Genomic DNA, 23,941 nt, shown 5'->3' on the forward strand with positions numbered 1-23,941 from the left:
GGAGTCTTTCAGTAAGGAGTCTTGACATCCATGTCACTGTATTCAGGAGTCTTCCAGTAAGGAGTCTTGACATCCATGTCACTGTATTCAGGAGTCTTTCAGTAAGGAGTCTTGACATCCATGTCACTGTATTCAGGAGTCTTTCAGTAAGGAGTCTTGAGTTCCATGTCACTGTATTCAGGAGTCTTTCAGTAAGGAGTCTTGACATCCATGTCACTGTATTCAGGAGTCTTCCAGTAAGGAGTCTTGACATCCATGTCACTGTATTCAGGAGTCTTTCAGTAAGGAGTCTTGACATCCATGTCACTGTATTCAGGAGTCTTTCAGTAAGGAGTCTTGACATCCATGTCACTGTATTCAGGAGTCTTTCAGTAAGGAGTCTTGACATCCATGTCACTGTATTCAGGAGTCTTTCAGTAAGGAGTCTTGACATCCATGTCACTGTATTCAGGAGTCTTTCAGTAAGGAGTCTTGACATCCATGTCACTGTATTCAGGAGTCTTTCAGTAAGGAGTCTTGACATCCATGTCACTGTATTCAGGAGTCTTTCAGTAAGGAGTCTTGAGTTCCATGTCACTGTATTCAGGAGTCTTTCAGTAAGGAGTCTTGACATCCATGTCACTGTATTCAGGAGTCTTTCAGTAAGGAGTCTTGACATCCATGTCACTGTATTCAGGAGTCTTCCAGTAAGGAGTCTTGACATCCATGTCACTGTATTCAGGAGTCTTTCAGTAAGGAGTCTTGAGTTCCATGTCACTGTATTCAGGAGTCTTTCAGTAAGGAGTCTTGAGTTCCATGTCACTGTAGTCAGGAGTCTTTCAGTAAGGAGTCTTGACATCCATGTCACTGTATTCAGGAGTCTTTCAGTAAGGAGTCTTGAGTTCCATGTCACTGTATTCAGGAGTCTTTCAGTAAGGAGTCTTGAGTTCCATGTCACTGTATTCAGGAGTATTTCAGTAAGGAGTCTGGAGTTCCATGTCACTGTATTCAGGAGTATTTCAGTAAGGAGTCTTGACATCCATGTCACTGTATTCAGGAGTATTTCAGTAAGGAGTCTTGACATCCATGTCACTGTATTCAGGAGTATTTCAGTAAGCAGTCTGGAGTTCCATGTCACTGTATTCCTTCAGGAGTTTTTCCTCCCTCTCCCTCTCCTCCCTCTCCTCCCTCTCTTCCCTCTCCCTCTCCTCCCTCTCCCTCTCCTCCCTCTCTTCTTCCCCTCCCTCTCCCTCTCCTCCCTCTCCTCCCTCTCTCCCTCTCTCCCTCTCCTCCCTCTCCTCCCTCTCCCTCTCCTCCCTCTCCCTCTCCTCCCTCTCCTCTCCTCCTCTCCCCAGGTCTGTGTACGTCCCCCCAGCAGGAGGAGGTGTTGTGTGGGGGTCCGGGGCCTGGTGGTCCTAGTGATGAAGGGGGCCCTGATGTCCCAGCTCTACACCGTGCTGAAGGACTCTGATGGCCTGGAGGAGATAGACAGAGCTCTGGGGATACATAATCTGATGGGACAGGTCAGTCTCTCCCTGACCCCCCACTCCTCTATCTCCTTTCTTTCTGCCCTCTCTCTGGCCTTTTCTCATGTCCTCCACCGTCTCTCGCCCGTCCTCTCATCGAGGATAGTGATGTGTCTCCTACCTGAGTCCTTCGCGAAAGAGTTTTGAAATCTGTCACACCCCCTTTTGAATCAGCTTTTGTTTTGTCAAAGGAGAAAAACATGCACACGTTTAAAAAACAATATGCTACTTATCGTTTATCTATAATATGACTTCACAACTAACTTAATGCTATCACTTTACACATTTATCACTTTACATGTCTTTAGCCTGAGTGGAGAAGGGGCGTCTCATTTCATACAAGCACATTTTCATCCACTTTCCCTCTCCTTGATTACCTTTGACCTTTTTCAAAAGTATGAGAGAGAGGACGGAGGACAGAGGACAGCGAGAGGATGCAGGAGTTGAGCAAACCAATTAAGAAAATGCCTCTGTCCTTTCTTCCTTTGTCTTATTAGTTTACTATCTCTGACAGGAGAATCACTCTCCACCATCTCTGATCTCTTTATACCTGGTCTGGTGAGACAGGTCAAAATCACTCTCCTCTCACTAGTTCCCCTCTGTCTGTCATCCTTCTTTCTTGTCCACTCTTCCATCCCAGCTCTTACTCTACCATCTCTGTCCTTACTCTACCATCTCTGTCCTTACTCTACCATCTCTGTCCTTACTCTACCATCTCTGTCCTTACTCTACCATCTCTGTCCTTACTCTACCATCTCTGTCCTTACTCCTCCATCTCTGTCCTTACTCTCCCATCTATGTCCTTACTCTACCATCTCTGTCCTTACTCTACCATCTCTGTCCTTACTCCTCCATCTCTGTCCGTACTCTACCATCTCTGTCCTTACTCTACCATCTCTGTCCTTACTCTACCATCTCTGTCCTTACTCTACCATCTCTGTCCTTACTCTACCATCTATGTCCTTACTCTACCATCTCTGTCCTTACTCTACCATCTCTGTCCTTACTCTACCATCTCTGTCCTTACTCTACCATCTCTGTCCTTACTCTACCATCTCTGTCCTTACTCTACCATCTCTGTCCTTACTCTACCATCTCTGTCCTTACTCCTCCATCTCTGTCCTTACTCTACCATCTCTGTCCTTACTCCTCCATCTCTGTCCTTACTCCTCCATCTCTGTCCTTACTCTACCATCTCTGTCCTTACTCTACCAGCTCTGTCCTTACTCTACCATCTCTGTCCTTACTCTACCATCTGTCCTTACTCCTCCATCTCTTTCCTTACTTCTCCCATCTCTGTCCTTACTCTACCATCTATGTCCTTACTCTACCATCGCTGTCCTTACTCTACCATCTCTGTCCTTACTCCTCCATCTCTTTCCTTACTTCTCCCATCTATGTCCTTACTCTACCATCTATGTCCTTACTCTACCATCTCTGTCCTTACTCTACCATCTCTGTCCTTACTCTACCATCTCTGTCCTTACTCTACCATCTCTGTCCTTACTCTACCATCTCTATCCTTACTCTACCATCTCTGTCCTTGTTCTTCCCTTTCATTATTGTCATTCTTGGATGTTCCCTCGTTTACATCTATCTTTACTCCCTCTCTACAGGGTCAGTCTGGTCCAATTCATCCCTCTCTCCTCTCCTCTCTTTCTCCAGGGTCAGTCTGTAGATCAGGTCCAGTTCATCCCCCTCTCCTCCTTCTCACCCCTCTCTCCTTCTCCTCCTTCTCACCCCTCTCTCCTCTCCCAACAGGGTCAGTCAGTAGATCAGGACCAGTTCATTTCAGACCCGTCCATGTTGCTGGACCAGAAGCCTCCAGTGTATGGCCAGCAGCACCAGCAGTACCCCCCACCTGGCTCCCATCTAGCCCAGAGAGGGTACCACGGCCCTGGGCCCAGCGGACCCATGCAGGACCCCACAGGTAGTGGTGGGAATTGGCAGGGTTACGATTCAATACATATTGGGATTCTATATGTATCACGATTCGATATTCCAAACACATGTTTACTATATGCCTGCTGCAGAGGGAGAAGAGAGCCATGAGAAAATTATAATTTTCTACCTCTACCAACAGGTCAAGGTTTCCACCCAATGGCTGGCCAGATGGGCCCCAGACCAGGATACCCCATCATAAGGATGCAGCAACGACCGGGGCTGAGGCCCCAAGGGGTGGTTCCTAACCAGCCTAATACACTGAGGTTACAGCTGCAGCACCGGCTACAGGTACAACCGGTACTGAGAGACCGACAGGCAGACGGAGACGGAGACACAGACGGAGACACAGACGGAGACACAGACACAGACACAGACGGAGACACAGACGGAGACACAGACGGAGACACAGACGGAGACACAACACTGGCGGAACACTGACAGTAAACAGACTATTACAACTGGACACTACTAGGGTTCATATCTGACAGTAAACAGACTATTACAACTGGACACTACTAGGGTTCATATCTGACAGTAAACAGACTATTACAACTGGACACTACTAGGGTTCATATCTGACAGTAAACAGACTATTACAACTGGACACTACTAGGGTTCATATCTGACAGTAAACAGACTATTACAACTGGACACTACTAGGGTTCATATCTGACAGTAAACAGACTATTACAACTGGACACTACTAGGGTTCATATCTGACAGTAAACAGACTATTACAACTGGACACTACTAGGGTTCATATCTGACAGTAAACAGACTATTACAACTGGACACTACTAGGGTTCATATCTGACAGTAAACAGACTATTACAACTGGACACTACTAGGGTTCATATCTGACAGTAAACAGACTATTACAACTGGACACTACTAGGGTTCATATCTGACAGTAAACAACAGACTATTACAACTGGACACTACTAGGGTTCATATCTGACAGTAAACAGACTATTACAACTGGACACTACTAGGGTTCATATCTGACAGTAAACAGACTATTACAACTGGACACTACTAGGGTTCATATCTGACAGTAAACAGACTATTACAACTGGACACTACTAGGGTTCATATCTGACAGTAAACAGACTATTACAACTGGACACTACTAGGGTTCATATCTGACAGTAAACAGACTATTACAACTGGACACTACTAGGGTTCATATCTGACAGTAAACAGACTATTACAACTGGACACTACTAGGGTTCATATCTGACAGTAAACAGACTATTACAACTGGACACTACTAGGGTTCATATCTGACAGTAAACAGACTATTACAACTGGACACTACTAGGGTTCATATCTGACAGTAAACAGACTATTACAACTGGACACTACTAGGGTTCATATCTGACAGTAAACAGACTATTACAACTGGACACTATTAGGGTTCATATCTGACAGTAAACAGACTATTACAACTGGACACTACTAGGGTTCATATCTGACAGTAAACAGACTATTACAACTGGACACTACTAGGGTTCATATCTGACAGTAAACAGACTATTACAACTGGACACTACTAGGGTTCATATCTGACAGTAAACAGACTATTACAACTGGACACTACTAGGGTTCATATCTGACAGTAAACAGACTATTACAACTGGACACTACTAGGGTTCATATCTGACAGTAAACAGACTATTACAACTGGACACTACTAGGGTTCATATCTGACAGTAAACAGACTATTACAACTGGACACTACTAGGGTTCATATCTGACAGTAAACAGACTATTACAACTGGACACTACTAGGGTTCATATCTGACAGTAAACAGACTATTACAACTGGACACTACTGGGATTCATATACAGTTGAAGTTGGAAGTTTACATACACCTTAGCCAAATACATTTAAACTCAGTTTTTCACAATTCCTGACATTTAATCCTAGTAAGAATTCCTTGTCTTAGGTCAGTTAGGATCACCACTTTATTTTAAGAATGTGAAATGTCAGAATAATAGTCGAGAGAATGATTTATTTCATCTTTTATTTCTTTCATCACATTCCCAGTGGGTCAGAAGTTTACATACACTCAGTTAGTATTTGGTAGGATTAACTTTCAATTGTTTAACTAGGCCTCCTTGCTCGCACACACTTTTTCAGTTCTGCCCACACATTTTCTATAGGATTGAGGTCAGGGCTTTGTGATGGCCACTTCAATACCTTGACTTTGTTGTCCTTAAGCCATTTTGTCACAACTTTGGAAGTATGCTTGGGGTCATTGTCCATTTGGAAGACCCATTTGCGACCAAGCTTTAACTTCCTGACTGATGTGTTGAGATGTTGCTTCAATATGTCCACATAATTTTCCTTCCTCATGATGCCATCTATTTTGTGAAGTGCACCAGTCCCTCCCATCCAGCATGATGCTGCCACCCTCGTGCTTCACAGTTGGGATGGTGTTCTTCGGCTTGCAAGGTGCCCCCTTTTTCCTCCAAACATAACGATGGTCATTATTGCCAAACAGTTCTATTTTTGTTTAATCAGACCAGAGGACATTTCTCCAAAAAGTACGATCTTTGTCCCCATGTGCAGTTGCAAACCGTAGTCTGGCTTTTTTATTGCGGTTTTGGAGCAGTGGCTTCTTCCTTGCTGAGCAGCCTTTCAGGTGTCGATATAGGACTTGTTTTACTGTGGATATAGATACTTTTGTACCTGTTTCCTCCAGCATCTTCACAAGGTCCTTTGCTGCTGTTCTGGGATTGATTTGCACTTTTCACACCAAAGTACGTTCTTCTCTAGGAGACAGAATGCGTCTCCTTCCTGAGCGGTATGACGGCTGCGTGGTCCCATGGTGTTTATACTTGCGTACTATTGTTTGTACAGATGAATGTGGTACCTTCAGGCATTTGGAAATTGCTCCCAAGGATGAACCAGACTTGTGGAGGTCTACAAATTTTTTTCTGAGGTCTTGACTGATTTCTTTTGATTTTCCCATGATGGCACTGAGTTTGAAGGTAGGCCTTGAAATACATCCACAGGTACACCTCCAATTGACTCAAATTATGTCAATTAGCCTATTAGAAGCTTCTAAAGTCATGACATCATTTTCTGGAATTTTCCAAGCTGTTTAAAGGCACAGTCCACTTAGTGTATGTAAACTTCTGACCCATTGGAATTGTGATACAGTGAATTATAAGTGAAATAATCTTTCTGTTAACAATTGTTGGAAAAATTACTTGTGTCATGCACAAAGTAGATGTCCTAACCGACTTGCCAAAACTATAGTTTGTTAACAAGAAATGTGTGGAGTGGTTGAAAAACGAGTTTTAATGACTCCAACCTAAGTGTATGTAAACTTCCGACTTCAACTGTAACTTCCCAGTGAGGCCAGATCGATAGCTGTAACTGGTCTTGGCCGTGACATTTTGGCAGGTCTTCACAATGTGGGTTTGTTGTTTGTGTATTCAGCCTTGAATAGTAGTGATGTCACGTTTGATACTAGCGCTCAGGGGCATGCGAGGAAATCTCAAAGGAGTTTACTCTGATGCAGTTTACTCCGATGCAGTTTACTCCGATGCAGTTTACTCCGATGCAGTTTACTCCGATGCGGTTTACTCCGAAGCGGTTTACTCCGAAGCGGTTTACTCTGATGCAGTTTACTCTGATGCAGTTTACTCTGATGCAGTTTACTCCGATGCAGTTTACTCCGATGCAGTTTACTCCGATGCAGTTTACTCCGATGCAGTTTACTCCGAAGCGGTTTACTCTGATGCAGTTTACTCTGATGCAGTTTACTCCGATGCAGTTTACTCTGATGCAGTTTACTCTGATGCAGTTTACTCTGATGCAGTTTACTCCGATGCAGTTTACTCCGATGCAGTTTACTCCGAAGCGGTTTACTCTGATGCAGTTTACTCTGATGCAGTTTACTTCGATGCAGTTTACTTCGATGCAGTTTACTCCGATGCAGTTTACTGTAGCTCAGCTGGTAGAGCACGGCGCTTGTAACGCCAAGGTAGTGGGTTCGATCCCCGGGACCACCCATACACAAAAAAAAAAAAAAATGTATGCACGCATGACTGTAAGTCGCTTTGGATAAAAGCGTCGGCTAAATGGCATATTATTATTATTATTATTCCGAAGCGGTTTACTCCGAAGCGGTTTACTCCGAAGCGGTTTATTTCAAAGCAGTTTACTCCAAAACGGTTTATTTCAAAGCAGTTTACTCCAAAACGGTTTATTTCAAAGCAGTTTACTCCGAAGCGGTTTACTCCGAAGCGGTTTACTCCGAAGCGGTTTACTCCAAAGCAGTTTACTCCGAAGCGGTTCAAAGCGGTGTGCCGATGCCTGTATGACTTTATCAGAAGCAGAATGTTTGTTTATGGTAAAGAACCTGTTTACCTGTTCTCATCAGAACCGCCAGCCAATGATGAACCAGATGAGTGGAGTGTCCAATATGAACCTACCTCTACAGTCCAACAACCCCAACCAGGTAGCTTACTCACACATTACTCACAGTTACTCACACAGTAACCAAATAGTTATAGAAATACCAGTATTATAATTCACCAGAAAACAATGATCATTTTTTTTGTAGATATTGTTAAATCTCCTTTTCTCTCTGTCTCCAGGGGACCATCAATGCTCAGATGCTGGCGCAACGCCAGAGAGAACTCCTCAGCAACCACCTGCGGCAGCGTCAGCTGGAGCACCAGAGACAACAACAACAACAACAACAACAACAACAGATCGCGGCGCAGCAGCAGAGGAACATGGTGATGAGAGCCCAGGGACTCAACCTACCTCCCAATATGGCCGCCGCTGCTGCAAGTGGCCTATCAGGAGGCCTGAGTAACCCCCGGATCCCCCAGACCACCAACCCCCAGCAGTCCCCCTACCCGCCCAGCTACGGTACCAGTACAGGCCCAGGCCTGGCCTCACCCACTCCTCCTCCTCACCCCTCTACCAGCCCCTTCTCCTCCCCCCTCCTCTCGCCCAGCCTGCCCTCCTCTCTCCCCCCCCACCACGCCCTGCATGGCTCTACCTCCTCCCAGATGATGATGATGTGGGCGACGGGGGGATCAGGACAGGTTGGGGCCGTAGTCGGCCCTCATGTACAGCAGCTCAGTGCCTTTCAGTTCTCAATCTCAGGTACCTACTGCCTTACAACCCACCAACAATTAGATTCATCCGCCTCCTGGTTAATAGCCAATCCTGATTGGTCCTCCTGATTTAATAGCCAATCCTGATTGGTCATCCTGATTTAGGCCATAAAACATATTTTCCACTAGAGGGCAGTAGCTGGACAGAAAGCGGTACCATACAAACTACGTTAAGCAGACACCCTTATGATTTACAGTCCGTGCATTCAACTAAGACTTCCACATTGCTAGTAAAAACGTTCCTTAATAAACCATCAGCTCAATCAGTGCTAGTAAGAAAAGACTAAAGCAAGAAACACAAGTTCAACATAATAAACTTCATGTTACATACATTGTAAATACAGTATGTTCATTTTACAGTATGTTACAGTGCTGTTTGTATATTTTATTGGGACTTTTTAAGGCTGCTTGATAGGACTGAATTCAAACTATTTCCCAATTCCCATTAGTGCATATCAATTAGATCAATATTTAATCAGACATACATCTGATTATAACCCCTTAGTCTCCCAGTGTAATATGTAATCTCAGGTTAATCTGAAGATAATCCTGTGTGACATGCTGTCCTGCAACATGGTGGTGTGGTTGATCAATCCCTTACAATAAAGAACCCCCTCCTTTCCCCCCTCCCTCCCCCCCTACTTCCCGCCCTCTCTATCCCGCCCTCTCCTCCCCCCCCCTCCTTCCCCCCCTCTCCTTCCCGTCCGCTCCTTCCCGTCCGCTCCTTCCCCCCTCCTTCCCGCCGTCTCTTCCCCCCCCTCTCCTTCCCCACCCTCTCTCTCACCAGTCTCCCTCATCCTCTCTTTCCTCCACTTTCCTACCCCCCCCCCTTGGCTGCTCACACTAATTGTGCATCCCAAATGGCACCCTGTTCCCTACACAGTGTAATGCTTTTGACCAGAGCCCTCTGGTAGTGCACTTCCTGAACCATTAACATGCATGTAGTCCTCCCTCCCTTCGAACGCCTGTACACTCCCTGAACCCTGAACCCTACCGCCTTAACCCCAACAGATGACCTCTGAACCTTTTTTAGGCTTTGATTGTATTTTTGGTGAGTCTGTCAGTGTGTAAACTCTCAATAAGTCAACTATTGAGAGGACATTGTATTCTGCCAAACGGGTAACTGATATAACCGAATGATTTCCAGTCATTAGCAGTTGTCTGTTCTAAGAGAGTATGTACTCTGTGTGTTTGTGACTGTTACTCGAGTGTATTAGAATAATTAGATTTGTCTGTATTGCTGTCTGTTCTTTCACCAAGAGGACTGGAGTGAATGTACACATTTATGTTAAGTGACCTACACACATCAGCAATCAATTTGGAAATATATTCCAGTTACGAGATAGCACACTCACTGTAGCATGTTGCGATTGTCTTTCAATGAAAAGTGATTTATAAATTAAATGTATTTTTATTATTATTATGAAATGTATGGACACCTCGGTGTTAGAGCTATGTTCTAGATGGGATAGTCCAGGGTGACAGCATCAGTTTAGCATTTTCCCCACTAATGGTTAAGGCAGCGTTTCCCAAACTCGGTCCTGGGGACCCCAAGGGGTGCAAGTTTTGGTTTTTGCCCTAGCACTACACAGCTGATTTAAATAATCACCTCATCATTAAGTGTTGATTATTTGAATCAGCTGTGTAGTGCTAGGGCAAAAAACCAAAACGTGCACCCCTTGGGGTCCCCAGGACCGAGTTTGGGAAACGCTGGGTTAAGGTTAGGATTGGGGGAGGGGAAAGCTGATTCTAGATCTGTACCTAGGGGAAACAGGAGCATTCTAGACCAGACCTGTTCGACCTAAAACCCTGACCCCCCCCAGGTATGTCCCAGCAGCCTGATGGAGGGTTTGGGGGTCAGGCCACGCCCCAGAGTCCCCTGCTGTCCCCCAGGATGACCTACACCCAGTCTCCCATGATGCAACAGCAGGGCCAGGGCAACACCACCTTCCAGGCCTCGCCTGACATGAATGGCTGGCCGCCCCAGGGCAACGTGGGAGGAAACAACAGGTGAGTGAGAAAGATGGGGGGACCACAGGGTTGGCTGTGGAAACCTGTACAGTAAAACTGTCCCAATAATCAGAGGTCAAAGAGAGAGAGCACGTAGAGAGCATGTCCTTATTACAATGTGTCTTATCAGACATCCAGTTGTCTGTGGATGTTAAGAATCTGTCTGTGAATATTAGTGCTGAGCGATTAACCGTCATTTTATGTACAGTTTCTTTAGAGATAAATCAGATCAAGCCCGAACTATGTTAGTAGGGAGTTGTAGTTTCCAACAGGCCAATATTCTACATAGTTTAGCCCAGAAAACGTGCTAATGAACTACAATGACCATAATCCTTTGCGCACCTACTTGTCCGGTCTGTGTGAGGCAGACGGGGAGAGAAGAGCGGGATAGAGAGCAGTTGCTTCGTGAGGTATCTCTACCTGAAAATACATGATCTAAGTGATTGATAGTTGGTATTCAGCAGTTATAAAAGTACGTCTTATTTACTTTGAAGAACTACTAAAATAGTGATTTAGTCAGATAGTATAGGCAGCAGCTCTGTAGAGATGAGATGATGACTTGGAATGAAATAAAGTCAGCAAATAAAACTAATGTAATATCCACAACAACTGGAATATCTTATTAAAGTAAAGTAAAGTGAATAAATGATGGTTAAGAAGTGATAATAATGGCCAGTCACTACCATCATGGGACTTTTATTAATAGTTGTATTCTATGTTGTTACAGGATTCATCCCACATAATGCCTCCTGAGTGGCGCAGTGGTCTAAGGCACTGCATCGCAGTGCTAACTGTGCCACTAGAGATCCTGGTTCGAATCCAGACTCTGTCGCAGCCGGCCGCGACCAGGAGACTCATGGGCGGCGCACAATTGGCCCAGCGTCGTCCAGGGTAGGGGAGGGAATGGCCGGCAGGGATGTAGCTCAGTTGATAGAGCATGGCGTTTGCAATGCCAGGGTTGTGGGTTCGATTCCCACGGGGGGCCAGTATAAAAAAATAATGAAAATATGTATTCACTAACTGTAAGTCGCTCTGGATAAGAGCGTCTGCTAAATGACTAAAATGTAAATGTAAATGCATTTCATGTTTTAAACAATTATCGAAAACGAAAACCGTGGTTAATTTTTCATCATTGAACCGAAACAGAACCGACCTCAAAAAGCACTAATCGCTCAGCACTTTAATATCCAGGACAGCACAGATCAACTACCATATCTAGGCTTCAATAAACACAAAATTATGCATGATTATTTTCCATATACACTACCGTTCAAAAGTTTGGGGTTGCTTAGAAATGTCCTTGTTTTCGAAAGAAAAGCCATTTTTTTGTCCATTAAAATAACATCAAATTGATCAGAAATGCAGTGTAGACATTGTTAATGTTGTAAATGGCTATTGTAGCTGGAAACTGCTGATTTTTAATGGAATATCTACATAGGCATACAGAGGCCCAATATCAGCAACCATCAGTCCTGTGTTCCAATGGCACGTTGTTTGCTAATCCAGGTTTATCATTTTAAAAGGCTAATTGATCATTAGAAAACCCTTTTGCAATTATGTTAGCACAGCCGAAAACTGTTGTGCTGATTAAAGACGAAACTGAAGATCTCGTACAACGTTGTGTACTACTCCCTTCACAGAACAGCGCAAACTGGCTCTAACCAGAATAGAAAGAGGAGTGGGAGGCCCCGGTGCACAACTGAGGAAGAGGACAAATACATTAAAGTGTCTAGTTTGAGAAACAGACGCCTCATAGGTCCTCAACTGGCAGCTTCATTAAATAGTACCCGCAAAACACCAGTCTCAACGTCAACAGTGAAGAGGCGACTCCGGGATGCTGACCTTCTAGGCAGAGTTGCAAAGAAAAAGCCATATCTCAAACTGGCCAATAAAAATAAAAGATTAAGATGGGCAAAAGAACACAGACACTGGACAGAGGAACATTGGAAAAAAGTGTTATGGACAGACAAATCGAAGTTTGAGGTGTTCGGATCACAAAGAAGAACATTTGTGAGACGCAGACCAAATGAAAATATGCTGGAGGAGTGCTTGATGCCATCTGTCAAGCATGGTGGAGGCAATGTGATGGTCTGGGGGTGCTTTGGTGGTGGTAAAATGGGAGATTTGTACAGGGTAAAAGGGATCTTGAAGAAGGAAGGCTATCACTCCATTTTGCAACGCCATGCCATACCCTGTGGACGGCGCTTGATTGGAGTCAATTTCCTCCTACAACAGGACAATGACCCAAAGCACAGCTCCAAACTATGCAATAACTATTTAGGGAAGAAGCAGTCAGCTGGTATTCTGTCTATAATGGAGTGGCCAGCACAGTCACCGGATCTCAACCCTATTGATCTGTTGTGGGAGCAGCTTGACCGTATGGTACGTAAGAAGTGCCCATCAAGCCAATCCAACTTGTGGGTGGTGCTTCAGGAAGCATGGGGTGAAATCTCTTCAGATTACCTCAACAAATTGACAACTAGAATGCCAAAGGTCTGCAAGGCTGTAATTGTTGCAAATGGAGTATTCTTTGATGAAAGCAAAGATTGGACACAATTATTATTTCAATTAAAAATCATTATTTCTAACATTTTGAATGACTACATTTCCTATGCATTTTGCTATATTTCCTATTTAAACTCATTTAATGTATGTTTTCATGGAAAACAAGGACATTTCTAAGTGACCCCAAACTTTTGAACGGTAGTGTAGTTGAGTGTAAAACCCTTCTTTGGGTTATAAATGAAACTTGAGGCATAGTAATAAAATAGTTCAGGAACTCTCTTAGTAGAGTTTAAACATTTCTCTCTCTCTCTCTCTATACTTAGTAGAGTTTAAAGCTAACCCTTCTCTCTCTCTATACTTAGTAGAGTTTAAAGCTAACCCTTCTCTCTCTCTATACTTAGTAGAGTTTAAAGCTAACCCTTCTCTCTCTCTATACTTAGTAGAGTTTAAAGCTAACCCTTCTCTCTCTCTATACTTAGTAGAGTTTAAAGCTAACCCTTCTCTCTCTATATACTTAGTAGAGTTTAAAGCTAACCCTTCTCTCTCTCTATACTTAGTAGAGTTTAAAGCTAACCCTTCTCTCTCTCTATACTTAGTAGAGTTTAAAGCTAACCCTTCTCTCTCTATATATACTTAGTAGAGTTTAAAGCTAACCCTTCTCTCTCTATATACTTAGTAGAGTTTAAAGCTAACCCTTCTCTCTCTCTATACTTAGTAGAGTTTAAAGCTAACCCTTCTCTCTCTCTATACTTAGTAGAGTTTAAAGCTAACCCTTCTCTCTCTCTATACTTAGTAGAGTTTAAAGCTAACCCTTCTCTCTCTCTATACTTAGTAGAGTTTAAAGCTAACCCTTCTCTCTCTCTATACTTAGTAGAGTTTAAAGCTAACCCTTCTCTCTCTCTATACTTAGTAGAGTTTAAAGCTAACCCTTCTCTCTCTCTATACTTAGTAGAGTTTAAAGCTAACCCTTCTCTCTCTCTATACTTAGTAGAGTTTAAAGCTAACCCTTCTCTCTCTATATACTTAGTAGAGTTTAAAGCTAACCCTTCTCTCTCTCTATACTTAGTAGAGTTTAAAGCTAACCCTTCTCTCTCTCTATACTTAGTAGAGTTTAAAGCTAACCCTTCTCTCTCTCTATACTTAGTAGAGTTTAAAGCTAACCCTTCTCTCTCTCTATACTTAGTAGAGTTTAAAGCTAACCCTTCTCTCTCTCTCCTTTCCTTTCCTTTCCTCAGCAGTCTCTGCCTCAGTTCCCCCAGCAGCAGCAGACCTAACCCTTCTCTCTCTCTCTCTCTCTCTCTCTCTCTCTCTCTCTCTCTCTCTGTCTCTCTCTCTCTCTCTCTCTCTCTCCCCCTCCTTCCTCCAGTATGTTCAGTACTCAGCAGTCTCCGCCTCAGTTCGCCCAGCAGCAGCAGACCAATGGGGGCGCAGCCATGTACAACGGCAACGGAATGAACCTCAACGTCTCCATGGCTACCAACGCCAGCGGCATGGCCGCAGCGGGTCAGATGGCCGGGCAGATGAGCGTCACCTCACCTGGGATGACCTCAATGGGACAGGAACAGGTAAGATACATGGACGGGATGAACTTTAATGTCCCGAGGGCAGAATTGTCTTAGACACACAGTACTGCTGTATATAAAATACACTTCTGTTTCATTACACACTAGACATAAATACATATATTGCACGTATGAGATACATAACCATACTTAAGTATACATAGTGTTTATATGCACGTGAATGACCTCTGAAGTCTGGACCAGGTCAAATACAGTGGGGAAAAAAATTATTTAGTCAGCCACCAATTGTGCAAGTTCTCCCACTTAAAAAAGATGAGAGAGGCCTGTAATTTTCATCATAGGTACACGTCAACTATGACAGACAAATTGAGGGAAAAAAATCCAGAAAATCACATTGTACGATTTTTTATGAATTTATTTGCAAATTATGGTGGAAAATAAGTATTTGGTCACCTACAAACAAGCAAGATTTCTGGCTCTCACAGACCTGTAACTTCTTCTTTAAGAGGCTCCTCTGTCCTCCACTCGTTACCTGTATTAATGGCACCTGTTTGAACTTGTTATCAGTATAAAAGACACCTGTCCACAACCTCAAACAGTCACACTCCAAACTCCACTATGGCCAAGACCAAAGAGCTTTCAAAGGACACCAGAAACAAAATTGTAGACCTGCACCAGGCTGGGAAGACTGAATCTGCAATAGGTAAGCAGCTTGGTTTGAAGAAATCAACTGTGGGAGCAATTATTAGGAAATGGAAGACATACAAGACCACTGATAATCTCCCCTCGATCTGGGGCCCACGCAAGATCTCACCCCGTGGGGTCAAAATGATCACAAGAACGGTGAGCAAAATCCCGAACCACACAGGGGGACCTAGTGAATGACCTGCAGAGAGCTGGGACCAAAGTAACAAAGCCTACCATCAGTAACACACTACGCCGCCAGGGACTAAAATCCTGCAGTGCCAGACGTGTCCCCCTGCTTAAGCCAGTACATGTCCAGGCCCGTCTGAAGTTTGCTAGAGTGCATTTGGATGACCCAGAAGAGGATTGGGAGAATGTCATATGAAACCAAAATATAACTTTTTGGTAAAAACTCAACTCGTCGTGTTTGGAGGACAAAGAATGCTGAGTTGCATCCAAAGAACACCATACCTACTGTGAAGCCTGGGGGTGGAAACATCATGCTTTGGGGCTGCTTTTCTGCAAATGGACCAGGACGACTGATCCGTGTAAAGGAAAGAATGAATGGGACCATGTATCGTGAGATTTTGAGTGAAAACCTCCTTCCATCAGCAAGCGCATTGAAGATGAAACGTGGCTGGGTCTTTCAGCATGACAATGATCCCAAACACTCCGCCCGGCAACGAAGGAGTGGCTTCATAAGAAGCATTTCAAGGTCCTGGAGTGGCCTAGCCAGTCTCCAGATCTCAACCCCATAGACATTTTTGGAGGGAGTTGAAAGTCTGTGTTGCCCAGCGACAGCCCCAAAACATTACTGCTCTAGAGGAGATCTGCATGGAGGAATGGGCCAAAATACCAGCAACAGTGTGTGAAAACCTTGTGAAGACTTACAGAAAACGTTTGACCTGTGTCATTGCCAACAAAGGGTATATAACAAAGTATTGAGAAACTTTTGTTATTGACCAAATACTTATTTTCCACCATAATTTGCAAATAAATTCATAAAAAATCCTACAATGTGATTTTCTGGAATTTTTTCCTCATTTTGTCTGTCATAGTTGACGTGTACCTATGATGAAAATTACAGGCCTCTCTCATCTTTTTAAGTGGGAGAACTTGCACAATTGGTGGCTGACTAAATACTTTTTTTCCCCACTGTACATAGACATACACACAGCGGACAGTTTATTAGGTACGTCACCCCGTTTGCGGAAATTGATCGCTCCTACGGACAGTGGGTCAGGTGGCCGTGGCTTGCTATATAAAGCAGGCAGACTGGCATCGAGGCATTCAGTTACTGTTCTATTGAACGTTAGAGTGGGCAAAACGAGTGACCTAAGCAACTTTGAGCGTGGTATGATTGTCAGTGCCAGGCACGGCAGTGTCTAGGGTTTCCCGAGAACGGTGCGACAAACAAACATCCAGTCAGCGGCAGACCTGTGGGCGAAAACAGCTCGTTGATGAGATGAGAGAAGTCGAAGGAGGACGGCATGAATCGTGCAAGCTAACAGGCGGGCCCCAAACAGACAAATAATGGTGCGGAACGGCATCTCGGAACGCACAACTTGTCGATCCTTGTCTCTGATTGGCTGTGGCAGCAGACGACCTCACCGGGTTCCACTCCTATCAGCTAAAAAAACAAGAAGAAGCGGCTCCAGTGGGCACGCCATCACCAACACTGGGACAATTGAGGAGTGGAAAAACATCGAATGGAACATAACAGTGAGTTCAGTTTACTTGAGTGGTCCGCGCAGTCCCCAGACCTCAACCCAATAGAGCATCTTTGGGATGAGATGGAACGGGCTGTTCACAGCATGAATGTACCGCCGTCCAATCTGCAGCACCTGCGTGATGCCATCGCATCAGCATGGACCAACATCCCTGTGGAACGTTTCTGACACCTTGTAGAATGTCCCGAAGAATTCAGGCTGTTCTGGAGGTAAAGGGGGGGGTCAGACTCTGTACATTTACATTTTACATTTTAGTCATTTACGCAGACGCTCTTATCCAGAGCGACTTACAGTTAGTGAATACATATTTTTTTTATACTGGCCCCCCGTGGGAATCGAACCCACAACCCTGGCGTTGCAAACGCCATGCTCTATCAACTGAGCTACATCCCTGCCGGCCATTCCCTCCCCTACCCTGGACGACGCTGGGCCAATTGTGCGCCGCCCATGAGTCTCCCGGTCGCGGCCGGCGGCGACAGAGCCTGGATTCGAACCAGGATCTCTAGTGGCACAGTTAGCACTGCGATGCAGTGCCTTAGACCACTGCGCCACTCAGGAGTACTGGGTGGGTGTACCTATTGGGTGTACCTATTAAACTGTGTGCATAACATACATAAGCATACAAACTAGCCTAGTATTTACAAGCCCCTGCATGGCCTCTGGGCCCTCACCTGGGAGGAGTAACCATTCATAAAGAGGTTATAACTGTTCATAAACATATACATGGTTTGTAACTCTTATAGGACTTCACGGTAGTGATGTATGTAAATATTTAAGTATACATAATATGTATACTTAAATATTTACATACATATACTCATACACACAATATTAGGGGTCTAATAAGGGTGCAGTAGAACTCCGTGACCCCTGAGCAGACCACCGTGAGTAGACCTGTCATGACGGGGCGGCAGGTAGCTCAGTGGTTAAGAGCGTTGTGGCAGTAACCGAAAGGTCGCTGGTTCTAATCCCCGAGCCGACTACGTGAAAAATGTGTCTGTGCCCTTGAGCAAGGCACTTAACCCTAATTGCTACTGTAAGTCGCTCTGGATAAGAGCGTCTGCTAAATGACAAAAATGTAAAATAATAATAATAATTGTAATGTGATAAACCTCAGTCTTAACTGGTTCTAAATCAGTGGCTCTACAGAACAAGTCAAACTCACAACTTTCCCAGAATCCCTCTGAAACACATGGAATGGAGCCCGTAGGAGCTTGTAGCAGTTAACCATCGTATGGGATAAAAGCTTTGTATTTTTTTGTTTTACTTTACCCCATTCCAAGTAGTCATTATGCCTTACAGCAAGGCCCTAAGTGTCTGGGTAATGGGTACATGCACTTCATTGAGCCCCTTCTCCCTACGACTCATCTAGTGAATAATTTAGATCTAATGTAGCTGTATGATGTAGTACTGCTAGCTAGTTATGGGGCATGACCCGGGCTGAGAAGTAGACAATGTTATATGGTAATTAGTAGTGTGTACATGTGTATGTACAGGTAACTGCCATAGTAAAGGAAACAATTGAGTAAATGAGGGATACAAAGTATATTGAAAGCGGGTGCTTCCACACAGGTGTGTATCCTGAGTTAATTAAGCAATTAACATCCCATCATGCTTAGGGTAACGTATAAAAATGCTGGGCAGGCCCAGTTGCCCATTTTGTTTTGGCTGCCATGGCTAGAAGAAGAGGTCTCGGTGACTTTGAAAGAGGGGTGATTGTTGGGGCACGTTTGGCAGGAGGTTCAGTGATGAAGACTCTCATAATAAGCCACTAATGGGAGATTCTCTAGCGGAGCCTGAGATAGCGTTTTCCACCACCATCAACAAAACACTAAATTATAGACATTTCTCGTGGAAGAATGGTGTCGCATCCCTCCCTTAGAGTTCCAGACACTTGTAGAAGCTATGCCAAGGCACATTGAAGCTGTTCTGGTGCCTTGTGGTGGCTTAACACCTTATTAAGACACATTATTGGTGTTTCCTTTATTTTGGCAGTTACTTGTATGTGTGTTTAGCAGGGAGAGAGGAGGGGCTTCTGGTCTGATAAGAGGCCCTGGGGCCAGACTGTTAAAGTCTGCTAAATAAAACAACTCTCTGATGGACTTGGAAGTCCCAACGGAGCTGTCCTTTTTAGAACACAGGCAGCATCCCAAATGGCATCATGTTCCCTGTAGTGTATTAGATTTGACCAGGGCCCCTCTCCTATGAAACACACACAGTCAAGACACCCTTCTCCCCTGCAAAACACACACACACACACACACACACACACACACACACACACACACACCCTTCACCAGTCTACTCAGACAACAGTAAGTGGATGATGTCGTGGCAAATGCCATGCACCGTCAGCATTCCATTACTGGGGAACAACATTCATTTTGTGACGTCAATGTGGTATTTATTCATGTCTCTTCTCTCATTCTCTCATTGCGTCATCGGTCTAGTAAAGAGGTGGTATGTGATGTTGTTGCTTTTAAGCCTAATAACCCAGTATGAATATTTAACCAAGCAGCAGCAGTTCGATTGTCTGTGAGCACTTCAGGCTGTTGCTATATGTTTAAAGCTACTGCTATACGCGTCACTTGATTGATTCCCACGCCACGCTATCGAAATTATACTGGCACTTAAATTATGTAAATTATTCAAACCGTTGACCATTAGTGCGATTAGAGGTGATTATTTTTACTCACTCTTTGTAGGTTTGTTCTTTTATAATCTGTTCTTCAAGGGTGTTTTCACACTTGGTCTCTTTCAGCCAATTTATGTGAACTCTGTTCGCTTAATTTTTTGTGCAGTGTGAACTCTCCAAAGGAACTCAGACCCCTTCAAAAGAGCCCCCCGAAGCAAACCGAACTGAGACCATCTCAAGAGGGGGTCTGAGTTTGGTTCGCTTGAATTTCCGGGGTCTGATTCCCTTTTTTAGGGCAATGTGAACCTAAAGCTCCCCAGGTTAGCTTGTCATTATTTACGCAACGCCTCAGACTACTGCAACACCGTTTCCCCTGACATAACTCCTCACATTGGGGCCACAAAAGAGAGATGATGTGCAGGTTTGCCGAAATAAAACGTGCTGTTTTGATTTGCACAAAAATTCAAAAATATGTGTGTTTTTAGTTCAGATTATTTGTTTGCAATATGTGATCTATAGGCTAAGAGAGCTTCATACGCTGTTTATTCAATTGTGGGGTTTGAATAGTGTGAGAAGACACCAATATATTTGGTGAGAATCACAACATTAGGTACAAAATCAATTCTAGCTCCTAAAGGGGCAGTAGCCTACATTGGTTGTACAATTTTCAATTACGTCTTATTTAATCTCCAGTTATTCTTCTGCTATTTATTCTGTTACCAGTAATATTTACATTTACATTTACATTTTAGTCATTTAGCAGACGCTCTTATCCAGAGCGACTTAGTTAGTGAGTGCATACATTTACATGTTAATATCGTCTGATTACAATTATTATGTCTCATCTTTTAACTATATGCAATCTATTAGCTTCCAAAATGTACATAGGTATATCTAGCTGTCCGATAACACGTTCTGATGGAATGGCTTGTCCTGCACTTTGTAAAAACCCAGAGTGCATTGAGTAAATGTTAGCAATGTGTATACAAACATGACTCAGACCACAGAATAGATGAAGTGAACTGACAGAAAGAGTTGAGTCCTCATCCAAAGGCAAGGACAGTGTGAATACAAAGAGAACTCAGTTATCTTGCTTTTTTCTTCACCCCAAAGTTCACTTTAAAGAGGACTGAGATGGGTTATTTTTTAAAGAGGACTATATGTGAAAACACCCTAAGATGGTCACCACTTGCTCAACTGTCTGGGGAGGTCTGTCTGAAATTGGTCCAGCTTGGTTTTTAGCATCCACTGCCCTTTATTTTAGCAGTAGCGGTGAGAGACATTCTTGACCATTGCTACTCTCCCTTCTGGGACAGCTACAAGGCCCTTCCCCACCCTCCCTTTGGGAAATCTGACCACGCCTCCATCCTGCTTCTCCCTACCTATAGGCAGAAACTTAAACTCTGTACAAACAGACCAACTATGATCGCCGTAAGGCAATCAAAGTGGCAAAACATCAGTACAGAGACAAAGTGGAGTCACAATTCAACGGCTCCGACACGAGACGTATGTGGCAGGAACTCCAGACAATCACGGATTATAAAGTGAAAACCAGCCACGTTGCGGACACAGACGCCTCGCTTCCGGACAAGCTAAACACCTTCGCCCGCTTCGAGGGAAACAAGACAGGCCCCGCGGACACTGGCCGCTCCTGAGGAAACAAGACAGGCCCCGCGGACACTGGCCGCTCCCGAGGACTCAGTGGCCGACCATAAGACATTTTAAGTGTGTTAACCCTCGCATGGCTGCCTGCCCCTTGCGGCATCCCAAGCCGCGTCCTCAGAGCATGCACAAACCAGCTGGCTGGAGTGTTTACGGACATATTCAATCTCTCACTATCCCAGTCTGTTGTCCCCACTTGCTTCAAGGTCAAGTCCACCATAGTTCCTTTACCCAAGAAAGTGAAGGTAACTGAACTAAATGACTATGGCCCATCACGTCTGTAATCATGAAGTGCTTTGATAGGCTAGTTAAGGACCATATCACCTCCATCTTACCTGACACCATAGACTGAGTTCAGTTTGCATACTGCTCCAACAGATCCACAGACAACGCAATTAACATTCCACTGCACACTGCCCTATCCCACCTGGACAAGAGGAATACCTATGTAAGAATGCTGTTCATCGACTACAGCTCAGCCTTCAACACCATAGTGCCCTCCAAGCTCACCACTAAGCTCGGGGCCCTGGGTCTGAACCCCCTCTCTGTGCAACTGGGTCCTGGACTTCCTGACTGGCTGACCCCAAATGAAGGAATGCAGCAACACCTCCGCCACGCTGATCCTCAACACGGGGGCACCACAAGGGTGCGTGCCCAGCCCGCTCCTGTACTCCCTGTTCACCCATGACTGCGTGACGACACAACAGTTTGCTGACGACACAACAGTGGTAGGCCTGATTACCAACAGTGACAAGACAGCCTACAGGGAGGTGAGAGCCCTGGCGGGGTGGTGCCAGGAAAATAACCTCTCCCTCAACGTCAACAAAACCAAGGAGCTGATCATGGACTACAGGAGACAGCAGAGGGAGCACGCCCCCATCCACATTGAAAGTTTCAAGTTCCTCTGCATGCACCTCACTTACGACCTGAAATGGACTGATAAACAGCTTCTATCTCCAGGCCATCAGAATGTTAAACAGTCACCACTAGCCAGCCTCCACCCAGTACCCTGCCCTGAACCTTAGACACTGTCACTAGCTGACTGCCGGTTTTAGAGACCATTCAGCACCACTTTTTATCCCCTCCTGCACATACTGTTACAAACTGTCTTCTATTTGTTTAAATAAACTAAACTAAACTAGCCGGCAAACTAGTACTCTACCCTGCCCCTTAGAGGCTTCTACCCGCTAGTGCCTTCGGAAAGTTTTCAGACCCCTTTACTTTTTCCACATTTTGTTACGTTACAGCCTTATTCTAAAATGTATTAAAATCTACACACAATACCCCATAATGACAGTGAAAACAGGTTTTTAATTTTTTTTTCAAATTTAGTATTAAAAAAAAACAGAAATGCCTTATTTACATAAGTATTCAGACCCTTTGCTATGAGACTCAAAATTGAGCTCCGGTGCATCCTGTTTCCATTGATCGTCCTTGAGATGTTTCTACAACTTGGAGGCCACCTATGGTAAATTCAATTGATTTGGGAAGGCACACACCTGTCTATATAAGGTCCCAAAGTTGACAGTGCATGTCAGAGCAAAAATTAAGACATGAGGTCGAAGGAATTGTCGAGGCACAGATCTGGGGAAGGGTACCAAAACATTTCTGCAGCATTGAAGGTCCCCAAGAACACAGTGGCCTCCATCATTCTTAAATGGAAGAAGTTTGGAACCACCAAGACTCTTCCTAGAGCTGGCCACCCAGCCAAACTGTGCAATCGGGGGAGAAGGGCCTTGGTCAGGGAGGTGACCAAGAACCCGATGGTCACTCTGACAGAGTTCCTCTGTGGCGATGGGAGAACCTTCCAGAAGGACAACCATCTCTGCAGCTCTCCACCAATCAGGCCTTTATGGTAGAGTGGCCAGACAGAAGCTACTCCTCAGTAAAAGGCACATGACAGCCCGCTTGGAGTTTGCCAAAAGGCACCTAAAGAACTTTCAGACCATGATAAACAAGATTCTCTGGTCTGATGAAACCAAGATTGAACTCTTTGTGCTGAATGCCAAGCGTCACATCTGGAGGAAACCAGGCACCATCCCTACAGTGAAGCATGGTGGTGGCAGCATCACGCTGTGGGGATGTTTTTCAGCGGCAGGGACTGGGAGAGTAGTCAGGATCGAGGGAAAGATGAACGGATCAAAGTACAGAGAGGTCCTTGATGAAAACACTGGTCACTTTAATAGTGTTTACATACTGCTTTACCCACTTTATATGTGTATACTGTATTCTAGTCAAGGCTCATCCTATATAACTACTGCTGTACACACCTTTTAAATTCACATACTGTCTATACACACCATTCACATACATATACACTCAGTGGACAGTTTATTAGGTACACCACAACGTTCACAAAAATGGTTCGCTCCTACAGATAGAGTGAGTCACGTGGCCGTTGGCTTGCTTCATAAAGCAGGCAGACGAGCATCCAGTTACTGTTCAATTTGAACGTTAGAATGGGCAAAAAGAGTGACCTAAGCGACTTTGAGCGTGGTATGATCGTCAGTGCCTGGTACGCCGGGTCCAGTATCTCAGTAACGGCGTGGCCTCCTGGGATTTTCACGCACGACAGTGTCTAGGGTTTACCGAGAATGG

General features: G+C 44.5%; 1 protein-coding gene across 1 annotated transcript in view; it reads left to right on the top strand.

Annotated features, from left to right (window-relative positions):
• LOC121569948 (nuclear receptor coactivator 2) overlaps positions 1 to 23,941 on the top strand; it is a 188,672-nt gene that overhangs the window by 156,011 nt on the left and 8,720 nt on the right. Inside the window, 9 exon segments of the mRNA XM_045216619.1 lie at positions 162 to 183; positions 1,355 to 1,405; positions 1,407 to 1,502; positions 3,267 to 3,435; positions 3,589 to 3,737; positions 7,847 to 7,924; positions 8,064 to 8,583; positions 10,418 to 10,604; positions 14,476 to 14,674. Coding sequence (XP_045072554.1) covers positions 162 to 183; positions 1,355 to 1,405; positions 1,407 to 1,502; positions 3,267 to 3,435; positions 3,589 to 3,737; positions 7,847 to 7,924; positions 8,064 to 8,583; positions 10,418 to 10,604; positions 14,476 to 14,674 — 1,471 coding nt within the window.

This window comes from Coregonus clupeaformis, unplaced genomic scaffold (assembly GCF_020615455.1).
Source record: "Coregonus clupeaformis isolate EN_2021a unplaced genomic scaffold, ASM2061545v1 scaf0752, whole genome shotgun sequence".
Lineage (NCBI taxonomy): Eukaryota > Metazoa > Chordata > Actinopteri > Salmoniformes > Salmonidae > Coregonus > Coregonus clupeaformis.